This window comes from Diabrotica virgifera, chromosome 6 (assembly GCF_917563875.1).
Source record: "Diabrotica virgifera virgifera chromosome 6, PGI_DIABVI_V3a".
Lineage (NCBI taxonomy): Eukaryota > Metazoa > Arthropoda > Insecta > Coleoptera > Chrysomelidae > Diabrotica > Diabrotica virgifera.
In genome coordinates this window covers 152,173,217-152,191,047 of record NC_065448.1, presented here as the reverse complement: position 1 = coordinate 152,191,047, position 17,831 = coordinate 152,173,217, and the positions used below count along the sequence as shown (strand labels likewise).

The window sequence follows — 17,831 nt, the reverse complement described above, 5'->3', positions numbered from 1 at the left end:
ACTTTTTGAGTTATTAGCAGAAAACTGATAAAAAATATTGATTTTTTTTTATATAAAACTAACACTTTAGATAGCGAATAAATCGAAAACTATTAATTTTATCAAAAAAATGTATAGAACGTTTTTTGCTTATAATGAATGTTTTTACCAACTTTTGCGGTCAAAATAAAATACAAAATTTCCACCCACAAGTTGGGGTGGCAACCACCCCCATGGTAAAAGCGCCTTTCGGCCCCATATAGATTTTGATCCTTTGACTATCCACTATTATTTAGTCTCAAATTTTCAAGCAAATCGATCCATTCTGTAAAAGTTGAGAGTTTTTGTCCTATTTTAAGCTTTATTACTTGGACTAGATCGAGTGTTTCCACATTTATTTCTTAACGCGAAATAAATGCATACTTAAGAATGTACCCGATTTAACACATCGGACGGTAAGAGAATCATAACCACATTCAACACACGCAATCGTAGGGTAGGAGGGAGATTTATCGATTTCATTCAAAGCACCAAATAGAAGAGCTTCGGAACACGTTCAGCTAACCTACTCCGATGGGTAGGTAGTTATTCTCCGTTCAACGCACCAAAAATGACCACCAATGAATTTCTGTTTATTTGGTGTTTTATACTGCCAGAAACGTTATAAGAACATGTTCTGTTAATTACAAAGTGGTTGTTAAACGAGTTAGTTGTCTACTATGCAGATTCCGTGGATTAGTCGGCATCCAGGTTTCATTACTTTCTCCCAGCATGCGGGTTTCTGCCAGGAGTCACCATGCATTCCTTAGCTTCTCGTCTGACAAGAATGGACTAGTGACAAACAAATAAAGCAAACAGAGAAGAGAAACCGAAAAGCCACAACTATAGATGTAAGGTAAACACAAAAGATCTGTCAGGTCTGTGTAGATAGGTCTAAAAGACCAATAGACCCCCATGAAATCGATAGATTAGTCTATATTTGACTTAATTTTCAAAGCCTTCTGGTCCCCATATCCCCAGCCTGGATAACTTTATGGGACCCCAAATAGACAGCGTTAGCTGTAGATTTCTCTAGATTTTTCGACGGACGGGTGGAATAACTAGTCGAACGATAGCGGGAGTCATGTAGAAGGAATTTACCTGTACGCGAAAAATCCAGAACCGGCTCCAAATGATATAAATACAATAGTATTTACATTTTTATTCATTCCTTTTCTGATTGTTATATGTTATATGAACCATTCGTTTGATTTTGTCGGGGAAACTTTGTAAAATAAATATTTATAAATCATATTTTAGTAAAGTGTGTGGAAATAAATTAAAAATAAAGACTAATAAATTAAGTAAAAATCATTTTACCAAAAATGAAAAAACCCTTTACCAAAAATTAACTCAAAATATTTGTAAAATGTTAGTGCTAAGTTTTGTTAAAACATTTTGGCTAAAGAATCTAATGTTCTTGTTCAGTTTATAAACTGTTTTTTCAACTCTACTAAATACAGTCTTCAAAAGTAAAAACTAACCATATATTTCCTACCTTATTTTTTCGATATCATAAAATGACTAAAATGGTTACTTATAACACGCCCTCCGGCCAATTCAAAAGCCGCCCGTGATTATTTGAAACTTGAAAAATATGCTGTTTGACACAGTCAGGCACATACGTGAAGAATAACATCGCAGAAGTGGCGACTTTTCCTCATCCTGTTCAGAGACTTTAACAGGTGGACCTGGAGGGCCTCGTCGAAGTACTCCAAGTGGATGATTTCTTCCTCTTCCTCCTCCTCCTCAATTTCCTGGATGTCTCCATTTTCGGGAATCTCTTTGGTGGTGCCTGGAAATAAAATTTTATGCTGTTAAATGTGTTGCAATAAGTTCGTAAGTATGTTAACCCTTAAGTACAACACCCCGTCTCTCAGACGGCATCGCTTGTCGAAAGTGGGATATTTCCCTTCCTAGAAAATTTTGAAGGTCACCTGTTTATGATTTTTCAAATTGGGTTGTTCTTTAGTAGTATTGAATTCGGCAATTTGTGGCATGTTGTTATTCGAAAGATATTTAGGCTGAAAGTGTGATTTCCGTCTAATAGACGTTAGTGTTTGTGCCCAGTTCGTCATTACATATATAATGTGCCCCAGTTCATCAAAAAACATCAAATAAGGGAATAAAGACCCTGAGGAAACTCTTTTGAAATGGTTTGATGAGGTAGAAGACGACATAAGCGAAATGGAATCCATTTGTGATGAAAATGTTGCCGCTGACTACCATTGCTACACTGTACTAACTATAGTACCTGTCAGTTTTTTGTTTTAATTTTTTATAAAAACCTTTTTATTTTCATTTTTCTTACTCTTTGTTTAACTCGATTATAAATTTTTATTAAGATTCCTTAATTTGTTTAATTTTTATCACACTTGTTTTCAGGAGTAAAAAGGTACACAAACAATCCTTCCATTCTTGTTAAAATGTTTTTTTATTTTAATAAAAATACAGAAAAACTATATTAATTACTGTGTTTTTAGATAATCAATACTTTCAGTAAGTCATCGAGATATTTTTTTGCATTAAAATATTTAACAAAAACAAAAATTACCACTAAAATGTTAAACCCGTCTGTCAGGCGGTTAGTTAGCGTTTACGTCATTGATTTAAGATGTTAGTACTTAAGGGTTAAGCACTAAAAATATATGAGATTTATACGCTGGATTGACATCAACATGCGTGTAAAAATATTGGCAAATTTTATGTGGGTGGGATTCTATCGACGTTAATTAACGTTAGATCAGATAACAGGTAAATTCCAAAGTGACATTTCTTGCTAGTCCAGGTTGTGGGGCCGATCCCGTAGGAAAAATGTTTCTGATCCGGTTTCTTTGCGTATTCCTATCCAGAAATGTCTCCTTTAATACGAATTTAGACGCGAATTTACAACAAATCTTTAGGTTATAGTATTTTTATATACTTGTAATGTTAGAAATATTATTTCTAACAATAATTATAAAAGCTAATTTTTTCTCACCAAAGCCATAAATTCCAAAAAAAGAAGTAAAAGAAAAAAAACCTATGCCTTACTACCCCCTTCCTCGAGGCACTTACGAGTGGAAAGTTATGCTGCAAAATTTTTCATCAAGTTATCAAGAAAAAGGATAAAATGATTTTGTCTAATGGCGCGACTGCTCGCGGGTTAAACAAATCTGAAGGGTGCCGGGCGAAATTGTTGGACAAAAATTGTTTAAAGGATGGTTATTTTCGAAGAACATCGAAATGGAGAACTTTTAATCTCAAATAACTCGAATATGGTGCAATTTTTTGGGAAAACTTAACAGATATATTTTAAAGTTCATTAAGAAACCTTTCAAATAAGCTCTGATAAAAGTTTTTTCATAAGAACGACTTTGACGAAAATAAAGTCGCACTCTGCTTTTTGTGTGTAAAAATTAAACCCTCGTCGTTATAATCATAATAGAAATGGAAAAGCACTTGAAATTAACTTTATATAGGTATAATTGATACGATCCATGTGATTTGACCGGTTTGAAATGCTTAGTTTAGAAAAAATCGTTGATTAAATCGAAAATGACATTTTTAAAATTAAAAAAGGTGTATTTTTCTTTAATAAAACTAAAAGTATTCATAATATATGAAAAATGTTTCAAATATTAACCCATTAGTGCTCAGAACTAAAAAAGCTTGAACTAAATCTGATGCCTGCAACTATAGACCTATTGCCTTACTACCGGTACTCTCCAAAATTATTGAGACTCATTAAAGCTCGACTTATGTCCTTTATCGTTGATAACAACATTTTATTTATCACAAAATCAGTTCGGCTTTTTAACAAATAATTGTACCACTGATGCCATGTTTTCTGTACTACATGAGGTTTACCAAGCACTAAACAATAATAGTTATACTGCCAGTTTTCTGCGACTATGTCAAAGCTTTTGATTGTGTAAATCACGACATCTTGATTACAAAACTAAATTTCTATGGAATTCGAGGTATTTCTTCAAATTGGTTCCAATCCTACTTGAATAATAGGAAACAACTAGTTAGAGCTAATGATACTGACTCTAGTCTCAAAAACATTGTATGTGGAGTACCACAAGGTTCAGTATTGGGTCCTCTTCTGTTCCTTATCTTTATAAATGACATCACTAATTTAAAAATCGATGGGAAAATTTTTCTTTTTGCTGATAATACCAGTATCACTTGGAGCAGCTCAACTATTGCATCTCTTCATGAAACTATAACTTCGGATCTACTGACAATAAAGACCTGGTCTGACTCTAATTTACTCTCTTTTAACGTAAATAAAACAGTAGCATTATCCTATAAAGGAGCTCTTCAACCTTTGCCTCTTAATAACAGTACCGTTGATTCTGTAAAATTTCTTGGTATTTTTTTAGACAACAATCTCAAATGGTTCCTTCATATCGATTCGTTAAGTAAGAAACTCGCCTCAGCTTGCTATGCAATAAGATCTGGTCTTCCTTTTTGGGGTTCTAGTACAGCTGCTCAATTTGATGTTATTTTTAAATTACAAAAAAGAGCAATAAGATATCTGTTTGGCCTCAGAAGATCTACATATTGCAGAAGTTACTTCAGAGATCACGAACTTTTAACACTTCCATCTTTATATATTCTAGGAACGGTTTGTTTAATTCGTAAACACCTTCATGTCTTTCCAGCAAGACCCAATCATCTTTACTCCACCAGAAATTCAATCTTTGACATTTATTTACCGATTCCATCCACTGAGTTAGTAAAGAAATCTATATTACCTATATTCCGCAAAAAAACTGTACAACCATCTCCCGTTACAACTTAAATCTGCAACATCTTTCCCAAAGTTCCGTACAATGACAAAATCCTATCTATCCTATCTATCTAAAAGACCATACTATTCAATAGAAGAATTTCTTAATGAATAACTAAGAAAATTGGGTTTCATACGCAGTAGCATAAACTTGGCAGTTCCTTATGTATTTTATTTGTTGTAAGTATGTTTAATTTGCAATTTATATAAATTTTGCAATATATTGTTTTGTCTTGGCTTTTATATCTAATAGTATACTGTACATAAATATTAACGATATATCTAATTTTAGTAAATTGTAGTTGTTATTTGTTATTGATATTATGTTTTCTTTTGACTGTATGTAAGCTGTGCCTATAAAATTGTAAAAAATTTCAGTGACAATAAATCATATTTCTATTCTATTCTATAAAAAAAATGTAAAAAAAATCAAGGTCTGTAAAAAGGTTTTCAAAATCAGTCGCAACTTTAGTTGCCACTGAGCGCTTAGCGAAAAGCCACACGGGCGATAATTTACGGCGCCGTAAGAGCAGTAAACCCATTGGTTGACTAACTACTCCACCAATTGTAGATGAAATAGGAGCTAGTCTTTCAATGCCTTGTCAGGTTTACTGCTCTTACGGCGCCGTAAATTATCGCCCGTGTGGCCTTAGGCTAAGGCTAAAGTCGAATCACATGGATCGTATCAATTATATCTAAATAAAGATAATTTCAAGTGGGAAGCAGTTCACTTTTATTAGGATTATAACAACCAGTGTTTAATTTTTACATTTCAAAAAGAAAAAAACAGAAAGCGATTTTATTTTCGCCATAACTCAGTCAGTTCCTATGCAAAAAACTGTCGGAGCTTATTTGAAAATTTTTTTAATGAACTTTAAAAGATGTCTGTTAAGTTTTCCCAAAAAATTGCACCAAATTCGAGTTATTTGAGATTGAAGGTTCTCCATTTCGAGGTTCTTCGAAAATAACCATCCTTTAAAGAGCAATAAGTCGTTATTGGGTTTACCTAGGTCTTTCCAACGCGACGGGTTTACCTAGGACTTTGTTTTTATTTATTAGCCACAATTTTGCTGTTAATGATTTTTTCTATAAAATTAAATATTTTTACGTTATTCATGAAAAACGGTTATAAAACGTGAGTTTTTTCAATGAAAAATGCATAGTTTCAATGGCAAATAACTTGGAAAGTGTCAGTTTTGCAAAAAAAAATTTATAGAACAAAATTTACTCAGAATTGGTCGCTCTATCGATTTCCATGGTTATTTTGATAAAAAATTTTCATCCCCTAGATGGGGGTTGTTTTCACCCTCAGGGCAAAAGCGCAGTTCGGCATAGGGTAGATTTTGAAGAAGAGTGTCAACAGAGCTTAAACCCAAATTTTCATTAAAATCGGTGTTGATTCTCAAAATTTCACGGTTTTACAATTTTTTACCGCTGATGAGTGGTTTACTGGTTCGTATGATTTTTAGATGACAAATCTCTGACGACTGGTCTATTATAAAATTATCACGTTATTTTATTGACAATTCGTTTAAGTCTTAAAAAATGCCGCGAAATAGAAAAAACAATGTTTGTAGTGTACACTATAGGTACAGTTCACTTTTTTCATTCATGAGATCAATAAACCTTATTTTTAAATACCACACGAGCCCAGCCAAATTATTAATCGAGTACACCAGTTATTACTAGGTAATCAAGCAAATCAACGTAAGTATGTAAATGATTTTTTTTCGGGCCTACACCTGAGCAGCTAAACTTATCGTTGCAGGCTAATGACCTAAATACACCTTGACTTGTTGGAACGTTGTTAGTGAACATAGTCCAGGCTGTATGCTTGCCCCGTTCGGTAAATTATTCCGATTCGTTTTTTTTTCACAAACTTACTCAAAAAGAGGTCCTTATAACAAATCCACAGGGTGCCAGAAGGTACCACGATCGGAAAAGATTCAAAAGTCTAATAAGGGAGCGTTCAAGTATTACTTACGCGATTTTTGAAGATTTTTTGACCCCCCCCCCCCCCCATCCAGCGTTACGTAATACTTGAACGGTCCTGATTTCCTGACTTATTAGACTTTTGATTCATAGATGGTGCTAGTAGCATCTTTGGCAATTATTTTGATAATTACCCGGAAAGGATGAAAGGATTTGATTTCAGTTCAGTGCCTCTACCCAGGTGCTCCGATGAGAAAACGGTTATTCCGAAATACGTATAAGCACATAGTAGAGGCTCTGTACTGTAATCAAATCTGAACCATCTTTTCTTTTCTTTTTTGTTTTAGATTCTTTGGGTCATTCAGAGCAAAAAATGTCTCTTGTGGTTTTTCTCTAAAATGGATTGTTGTCGAGTTATATGCGATTTAAAATTTGAAAACACGAAATTGACCATTTTCAATAGTCGGAGAGATAGAAGCGGATTTTATGCGTGATAAGTAATATGGAAAAGCTATACGGGGATATGTTGAATTAGTTGTGTACATGACTTTCACCAACGACCGGAAACCAGAGTTGGGGCCGAGGGTAGTTATAAGGGGTCAAAGTCGCGGATTTTATTATTTTTTTTATGACGCTCATGATCGAGATAGTGCACCAAAATTTGGGAATAAGTAGGTCATGACGTAACTAAGTAAAATCTCTAGGGGCGGAACGCTACGTGGCCGACAAAGGGGTGGGGGTAGGGGTGAATATAAAAAATATAAAGGGTTTTTTGCGACGTTCGTGATTGAGATAGTGGACCAAAATTTGAAAATAAGTAGACCATGACATTACTAAGTAAAATCCCCAGAGCCGGAAACCAGAGTTGGGGATGAGGGTAGTTATAAGGGGTCAAAGTCGCCGTTTTTATTATTTGTTTTGTGACGCTCATGATCGAGAGTGCACCAAAATTTGGGAATAAGTAGGTCATAACGTAACCAAGTAAAATATCCAGGGGCGGCACGCTGCGTGGCCGACAAAGGGGTGGGGCAGGGGTGAATAGAAAAAATATAAGGGTTTTTTTGCGACGTTCGTGATTGAGAGAGTGTACCAAAATTTGGGAATAAGTAGACCATGACATAACTAAGTAAAATCCACAGAGCCGGAAACCAGAGTTGGGCATGAGGGTAGTTATAAGGGGTCAAAATCGCCGTTTTTATTATTTTTTTTTGTAACGCTCATGATCGAGATAGTGCACCAAAATTTGGGAATAAGTAGGTCATGAGGTAATTAAATACAGTTTCCAGGGGTGGAACGCTGCGTGGCCGATAAAAGGGTGGGGGTAGGTGTGAATATAAAAAATATAAGGGGTTTTTTGCGACGTGCTAGATTGTGATAGTGCACCAAAATTTGGGAATAAGTAGACCATGACTTAGCTAAGTAAAATCCCCAGAGCCGGAAACCAGAGTTGGAGATGAGGGTAGTTTTAAGGGGTCAAAATCTCAGTGTGTATTATTTTTTTTGTGGCCCGGCACAACATTTGTTTCCCACGCAGCGTTCCGCCCCTGGAGGTTTTACTTAATAATGTCATGATCTACTTATTCCCAAATTTTGGTGCACTATCTCGATCACGAACGGCAAAAAAACCCCCATATATTTTTATACTCACCCCTGCCTACCACCTCTTTGTACCCCAAGCAGCGTTCCGCCCCTGAAGATTTTACTTAGTTACGTCATAACCTACTTACTCCCAAATTTTGGTGCACTATCTCCATCATGAGCGCCAAGAAAAAAATAATAAAAACCACGAATTTTACTCCTTATAACTACCCTCGTCCGACACTCTGGTTTCCGCCTCTGGAGACTTACTTATGTCATGGTCTACTTATTCCCAAATTTGGGTGCACTATCTCAATCACGAACGTCGCAAAAAACCCCTTATATTTTTTTATATTCACCCCTGCCCCACCCCTTTGTCGGCCACGCAGCGTTCCACTCCTGGAGATTTTACTTAGTTACGTCACAACCTACTTATTCCCAAATTTTGGCGCGCTATCTCGATCAGGAGCGTCACAAAAAAAAAATAATCAAAAACGGAACTTTGACCCCTTATAACTACCTTCCGTCCCCACTCTGGTTTCCGGCTCTGGGGATTTTAATTATTTATGTCATGTTCTACTTACACCCAAATTTTGGTGCACTATATCAATCACGAACGTCGCAAAAAACCCTTTATATTTTTTATATTCACCCCTACCCCCACCCCTTTGTCGGCCACGCAGCATTCCGCCCCTAGAGAGTTTACTTAGTTACGTCATGACCTACTTATTCCCAAATTTTGGTGCACTATCTCGATCATGAGCGTCATAAAAAAAAATAATAAAATCCGCGACTTTGACCCCTTATAACTACCCTCGGCCCCAACTCTGGTTTCCGGCCGTTGGTGAAAGTCATGTATACAACTAATTCAACATATCCCCGTATAGTTTTTCCATATTACTTATCACGCACAAAATCCGCTCCCAGCTCTTAGACTACAAGACTACAACTTGGTTAAAAATGATTGCTATGAAAGTCAGAAAGTAACCAAAATAAAGATTGAAGCCTCCCTACAAGATCCTGATTAAATTTTTGTCATTATTTTATTACTAAGCTGTTATTTTTAATTGTTAACAATGAGCCGCGTATTGAGGCGTCTGTCAATGTGAGTGCGAGTGAGATGCACCACTGGACGGCCGGAATGGCCCATCTCTTTCGCACTCACCATTGACGACCGCCTAATATGCGCTCAGCGGTCATTGTTAATAATTAAAAATAACAGCTTAGTAATAAAATAATGACTTGAAAATTGCCACTTTCGAGTACTTCAAATTTTAAATCGCGTATAACTCGACAACAATCAATTTTAGAGAAAAATAGCTAGAGACATTTTTTGCTCATAGTGACCCAAAGAATGTAAAAAAATTTGTACAAATGATATACATTTTTATTTTATTGTAAAAAAATTTGTACAAAGTAAAAAAAGTTTCACAAGTTTAAACAATTTTTCGACCTTTTGAGTAAGGACCTTTTTTTGAGTAAGTTTGTGCAACAACAACGAATCGGAATAATTTACCTAACGGGGGTAAGCACACAGCTTGGACTAACAAGGCTTACGTAGTTTGACACTTATTTAAAATTAGACTGTAGTGTGGCTGTCCAATTGTTTCCCGCATAGAATGAGAAATCTAAAAAATTGATGGGAAGCGTATTTTTGTAAATTTTGTTCGATAACAGACTATTTTGTGGGTGAACTTGTCATAATTTTTTTATTGACCTCTACCGTTCTGGAGTATATTTTGAGGATTACTGTGGTGATAAGCATTAATTTACCATCTTGTAATCGATTTGAGTATAGGAGGAAATCACGATCCTCATTAATGGGTAAATGACAGGAGAGATAGAATCGATTTGATTTAGCGTACGAATATAGTGAAGCCTCGCTACTCGCCAGGATGCTCGACGCGATTCTCGATGCAATCGATATACACACACCCCAACTTATATGGAATCATCGGATTTCTTATTATTTCGTGCGAATTTCTCCTTCCAGGAATCTGCAATTCAGCTATTCTTCGTATTGGGTGATTAACATCTCGACGATGAACATGACCAAACCATCTTAACCTATGCTCTCTCATTTTGGCATCAATTGGTGCCACACCTAGACTTCCCCTAATATACTCATTTCTAATTTTATCCTTCTTTGTCACTCCACTCATCCATCTAAGCATTCTCATTTCCGCCACATGCATTCGTTGTTCCTCTTTCTTTTTCACTGCCCAACATTCAGTTCCGTACATCATAGCCGGTCTTATGGCTGTTTTATAGAATTTTCCCTTCAGCTTCACTGGAATTTTTCTGTCACACAACACACCACTCGCTTCTTTCCACTTCATCCATCCAGCCCTAATTCTACTGCATGCATCTCCATTACTCTGTAATACCGATCCTAGGTACTTAAAACTATTGCTTTTCACAATCATTTCACCATCCGAAGATACCATTTTATTTGTAGTAGCTCCATCTTTAAATGAACATTCCAAATACTCTGTTTTTGTCCTACTAAGTTTTAAACCTTTTTCCTCCAGAGCTTGTCTCCACTGTTCCAGTTTTTGTTCCAAGTCTCTTTCACTATTTCCTACTAACACGACATCATCAGCATACATTAAGCACCATGGAATGTTACCCTGTAGTTTCGCTGTTATCTGGTCCAAAACTAATGAGAATAAATACGGACTAAGCACAGAGCCTTGGTGCAATCCTACTTTACATGAAATTTATCAGTCTCTCCCACACCTGTCCTAACACTAGTCGTTACTCCCTCATACATATCCCTCACAATCTTTACATATTCACCAGGGACTCCTTTCTTATTGAGTGCCCACCACAGAATCTCTCGAGGAACTCTATCATATGGTTTCTCAAGATCAATGAATACCATATCGTACTATGAGTGCCAGAGTATCGCAACTCAAAAAAACTAAATGTGGAGATAATGAATGTTTTAGTTTGGCTCAAATTTTTATCTCTTTTTTTTACATCAACCGTATTAATGATATAATGGTATTGTGAATTAAAACAACACATTTAGAGTGACTCATTTTAGTTAGTGTTTTTAAAATAATAACATAATATACTGATAATGATATATTTGAAGTTAAGATAGTCTTGCACCGGAGTAATAATACATATTTTGCCATATACGATACTAATTTAATAAGTTAAGATACTCTTGCACCGGAGTAATAATACAAATTTTGGCATATACGATCCTAATGGTAGGGGAGCCCAAGCGGGGATTTTTGCAGTTACTCGAGCGTATCAGATTATATATGAGGAGAAACCTGGTACCCTGCAGATGTACCTCTACCATATATTAGCTCTTAACACAGGGGCGTTCGTTAAGGGGGCCCGAAAAAAATTCTATCCTTAAAAATACTCGTAATTGTCAGATTAAGATAAGGTAACTTAAGTACATGCAAAATAGTGTATATTTCAAAAATCTGACGAATTGATCGGGACGTAAGGAAATGGGAGGGCCAAAACGTTTCACAAAAAAAAATGAACGTCATATCGAAAAACCAAAAAATACGTGTTCAATATTTTTCAAAAATCTATCGAATGATACAAAATATGACCCCCCACGGAGAGGGGTGGGGGTAATTTTATATACAAATCTCGCGATATTTCGCAAAATAAACATCAGATCGAAAAACTGCAAAATATACTTATTCAATATTTTTGAAAAATCTATCGAATGGTATCAAACAGGACCCCCGCGGCGGTGGGGTGGGGGGTTAATTTAAAATCTTAAATAGGAGCCCCACATTTTTATTGCAGATTAGGATTATTTACCTAAAAATAAGCAATTTTTATTCGAAATATGGATAGATGTCGCTATAATCGGAAAAAACGATAGTGCGAAATGGAAAATTAAATTAAAAAATGGAAAGTCCCCACCAAAATGGAAAATTTTTTTTTAAGTTTTTTTGGTTTTAGGACCTAATGTCGTTATTCGTAAGTGGGTGTAATACTATTACATTTTGATATAAGATACCCAAATTTATTACCGCGTTCGGCAATTAGATGTAAGACTATCATATTTCCAATGTGATAGTCTTGCACAAAAAGGATAAGCCTTATACGCGAATACTATAGTATCTTAACTTGGGAATTATACCATGAAAATTAATTTTTTTGTTAAAATAGTTTTGCCTCGTATAAAGTGCTATTAATGAAACATTTTCCCCGATTATCTCAAAAACATTTTTTTTTTGACTTATGACAGTATTGCACTCAGTGCGATATGAGCGTTTGTTTCTTTAAAGTAATTATATTACATGCAATAAAGTAATATTTAGATATTATTTACTAATTTATTTCAAATATATCTTATTGTGTTAATGTTTTAATGAAATTAACGCGAGAATTCGATGAAATAAAATAATTTTGACATAATATTCGAAAGTCAAATCAGTAGACAATAACAGTGGTTTTGAATCGTCGCCATGGAAACCAAGATCGTCGTTATGCTAACCAATTATGCTGAAAGTTTGGTTTTGACAACCTTGTCAAAGAATTAATTTGTGTATGTATTTTCATATTAATTAAATTAATTGATTAAGATTTGGTCATTTTTTAAAGACTCAAAGAAAAAATATTGTTACTAACGCTTGCAGAAAGTCTCTTTTCTGCACTCGACTGCTTGCCGAACTCCCGCTTCGCGTCGTTCGGCAAACTGCAGTCGCGTGCGGAAAAGTATGACTTTCTGCACTTGTTAGGAAAATAACAAACAAATTGAAACTAGTTATTTTAAAGTCAATAGAATAAAAAATTTCAATGTAAAACTAATAATGTTTAAATTGTTATTTTTTTTAATTTTTTTTTGTAGTCAGTGTTATCACCTCTAGTCCTATGCAAGCTTCAGTTTGCGTGGGCACGCTCCTAATCAAATTATCAACATTTTGTTGTGGTAGGTTGCTCCATTCTTCAAGAGCAGCTAATACTAGCCGTGCGGTGTTTTGTGGATTATCCCGGCGAACTCTAATTTTTCTTTTAAGCATATCCCACAAATAATCTATGGGGTTAAGCTCGGATGGGCAAGCAGTCCACTCCAAACAAGGGATACCTTCTGATTCAATGATGTCTCTAGTCGCTCTAATGGTATGTGGAGGTCCATTATCATGCATGAAAATTAAATTTTTTTCTGTTGCATCTCTCCAGAGCCTAACTACAGGTTATCAACATACCTGTGAGCAGTTTAAATTGATTGGATGAAAATTAAAGGAGTTTTTTACGGATCACAATTATCCCTCTCCGGAACATTATACTTCCCCCTGTATATTTGTGAGCAGATCTGACAGTTTTCGTTCTTGCTTGTCTTCTTCGACCTTTAACCCTCCGTTAGTCGCTAGGATAAACGGAGCATCAAGAGTCGCTACGGTGTCAGAGACCGACAATTTAAAAAAAATAGTTATTGCTATAAAATTCGTACAAATATTTTATATTGTGTATAGGAATGACTGAAAAATATTTTTGAAAATGTTTTATTGAAAAACAACAGATATAAAATGAAAAACCGCTTTCATTTTCACTTCCCTCATCGTCAAAATAATTTTCATCGTCGCTAGGAACCATTTCCCATAATTCCATTCCAACGTTTTTGTTCGGCTTCAAAGGACATCTATAAATAAGACTTGACCAAAACTTACCGATAAAATGCAATAAGATGCTAAATATTTACCTGAACTGCAAGTTATGCCAATAAAGTAATAACCACACCGTTAGTCGCTACGGAGTCTTGCACCGAAAATAGCTATAAAACTCGCACAACTGTACCAAAGTAGGTAAGAATGTACACTAACACGAGGTTAGTTGATAGGAAGAGGTACAGAAAGTGGCGATAGAAAAAAACAGTTATTTTGTAAATCCCGAATGAATAATTCTGTCGTCGGTGTGTGACACCGATAGCGACCGATGTGATAGTTAAGTACACGATTTCGTGGGTCATACGATTTTACACCAATCCTGACTTTTTCTGAAAATAACACATTTTGTCAATTCCCAATGTTCCAGTTTTGGTGGTGAAGACACCAATTTAGGCGATCAATCCTGTGCTGACTGGATAACTCGGGAACTCTTAACTGTATCCTGCTGTATACTTCTTGGCACGAACTCTTCTTTTTATCGTTTCAACTGTAGAGCTTCCAAAAGCTGCCTTTGGAGCTGCAGGTGAGAAATGGTTGGGTGTTTTCCAGTTGATTGGACAATTAAACGATCGTGGCGAGCCGTTATTACTTTTTGGCGACTTTCTTTTGCTTTATTTTTAAGCTTCCCTAGTTCCTGTTACCTGGGGCATAGGTTTTGGGGGGGGGGGGGATGTAAAGCAATTTTTTTTTAATTTGTTTGAAACTATGGTAGAATTATTTTATTTTTAAATTAAATAAACATATTCAATACAATTCAAAGAATATCCGCAAAAAATGTTTCAAGACCAACTATTGAAAAATAAGCCCACGGTGGCAAATTTATACCGACACCTAAACAAAATGAATTTTTCAGTAGACATCTGAGATCGTTATTGGATCATATGAAACCAAAAATTCAAAAATACTTTATTAGCTTATGAGTTTCTCGAGATAACACTGTCGAGTTTTTTTAGCTTTGACGATTTTTGCGTTTTCGATATCGCTCAAAGGTGAAAATACTGAAATAGTGAAAATTAACACATTTGTTATATTTACCTCACGAAATGTCTAAAGAAAATATATGAAAAATTTCAGGTGTATCTGTCAAGTAGCCTTTGAGTTACAATGTCCACCGCCAAAAAGCAGTTAAGCAGTTTTGAGAAAAACACGTTTAGTTTTGACAACTTTTATTTTCAATTTCTTCTGTCTGCCAAATCGTAAAGTGATGCACACCGGAATATGTTTTTAAATCGCAGAATAATTTACAAAAGAAAATGGAACAGCTGTTGAACGTTTCTCACTACACTCAACAAGCTGGACAAGGTAAGGATATTAAACATGCTGTATTTCTGGTAGTTTTCCTACGGTCAAACTGAAATTTTCAGAGAATATTTTTGAAATTATGTATTTTCATACAAAATAATAAAAAAAATCGAAAATTTCAAGATTTTAAAACCATATCCCTACCCCCTATACCACATTCGCACTTATTTAAGCACAGTATTTGCCGCATATATACACGGTGTTTCATTGCGAAACGGGAATACTGAAATTATTGTGAATATAGGTCACTAAGGCGGTTCTAGATATACTACATTTATTGTCTCAATGTTTTTTATAACTGAGTTACAGGGTGTTTTATCGATTTTGCCCATGTCTTTCTGGAAGCATAACTTTAGAACCACCTTGTATGTTTTTTGATATTTGACATAGATATCTCTCATTTAAAATCCAAACCACCCAACTTCTAATCACAAGAATAATCCAGATCCGGACTAAACAAAATTATTGGGAAATAATTGGACTAATTCTTTCTTTTTTATATGATCAATGAATAGTTTGAATTTCATTACAAAAGTTTCATTTTGCGATCAACACTTATAAATTTAGCGAAGTAGCAGTGTTTAATTTCTAAATAATTTCCTCCCCTAATTCACAGCATCTTTTAAGAACCTTTTCTAAACTTAATTATCGAATATGATTGTTGATTGTGGTATAAGACATCAGTATGTTCTGTCTCTAACTCTTCTAAAAATGCTTTGAATTCACGATGATTTAATCCTATTAACCTAATACAGTTAACAATATTAGCATTCTATTAGTTATAATTGAAATGACGTTGTCCACTTGCAAAACATTTTTGCACAATATCTGATGATGGATTTAGACGGAGAGCTAGAGCCGAAAATTCATCGTCATAAGTAATATGGAGATTTTCCTGTGAAATGTGTCCATTGTATGTTGACAATTATGACCTCTTTCAGGCCGACACCTCAGTGTATACAGGAAGTAGCAATAAGGGATGAAAGGGGAAAGTTAGTGCAGTCATTAAAGGTTTTCACCTCCTATTTTGTTAAACCTCTATCGATTTGCATGAAAATTGGTGACCAGTCAGAGCATACCTCAAGAAATAAAAATGATTTGGTGCCAACTTGCACTTTTACCCTGGCGGTGGATACCACCCCTTCTCGGATGTGAAAAGATTTTATTAAAAATAACCCCACAAATCGATAGAGGGACAAATTTTAAGTAAAATTTGTTATATCATGTTATTAAAATAAATCAATACTTTTTGAGTTAATGAAGATCAAAGATTTGTCTATTTAAGAGCATATGCGTGAAGTTACGGATGATAAAAAGAACATATTATTTAATTGTATGTTAGTAAAATATTATTTTTATATTATTTCGATATTTAATTGAATTTTTTCTATCAATATAAACTGAATATGTCCAGAAACTGGGGGTGTCCAATAATGGGTACATTTGACATATTCGAATACACTTTTGCTAAATTTATAATATCGAAATAATATAAAATAGTGTAGGAAACAAAGGTTGAACCTTGCAAAATGGACACAAGTCCGGTTTTATTTTTTTCTGGTATATCAAGGGGTGCTTATTATTAGATTAACTTTTTCTGAAAAAATTTCGCCCCGGAACCCCCCTTTTCACCCCTTTAAAGGGGGTAATTTGTGGTTTTTGCGGAACGTAGCCCTTCCTGTACCTTTTACAAAAAACTTCTTTTATAGAAATATGAAGAGGACTATATTTTCTATGATTTATTTCCCGACAGCATATCTGTCTATCATCCACCGTTTAGCGGGGGTGGCGCCCCAAAGTTGACACGTTTTTAAAAAAGATGTTTTTAAAAAATATATATTTTTCCCTAACTGTTACGGAAATTAAGAAGAAATCCTGGGACAATTATTCACAAATAATTGATTGATTTTTTGGTATAGGTTTCACTTAAGGGTAATTGCCCTTTTTTTAATTACAGGGTGTTACATTTTAAAAAACCCCTTTTTATACCATCTGAACCGTTTATGCTAGAGTAAAAAGACTTTCAGCGATTACCCACGTACTGGTGATATTTACAAATTTGTATAATGCACCCCCATTTTTTCCCCGGAACCACCCCAAAAAAAAAGAAGAATTAATAAATAAAGTGATTTTCTTGGAATCCTTCACAGACAATGCCCTTTATTAGTATGCATCATATATCATTTTGTGCACGTTATTATTACACATGCATGGACACCAAAAGCGATTTCCTAGTGCAACCCCTGTAGCCAAAAAAAAAAATAAATAAAATGGGGGGTTGAAATTTTTTTTTTAGTTTTTTGCTTTTTGATCTATATGGGCATATGCTTCATCAATAGTGCTTTTCAAAAATATATATGGTTATTGCAACATCCCTGTGGAAACCACCCCTATCCTTGAAAATATACTGCAGAAACTACCCCTATCCCTTGACGGGCATGTTTTTACGATTTTCTCATTACCTATGCATTCTTTTTAAACAAAACTTATACAAGGTTAAAGACCACTATTTACTCTAAAAATTAGGTCCTATTCATTTTTTTCGTATAAGCAACCGTTACGGCACAGTG

At 34.9% G+C, this 17,831-nt stretch overlaps 1 protein-coding gene across 3 annotated transcripts in view; it reads right to left on the bottom strand.

Moving 5' to 3' along the window:
- Positions 1-17,831, bottom strand: part of LOC126886963 (influenza virus NS1A-binding protein-like) — a 175,434-nt gene that overhangs the window by 66,052 nt on the left and 91,551 nt on the right. For all 3 annotated transcript variants that reach the window (XM_050654163.1, XM_050654165.1, XM_050654164.1), the window contains one exon: positions 1,644-1,813. In XM_050654163.1, coding sequence (XP_050510120.1) covers positions 1,644-1,813 — 170 coding nt within the window. The remainder of the gene's footprint in view (positions 1-1,643; positions 1,814-17,831) is intronic.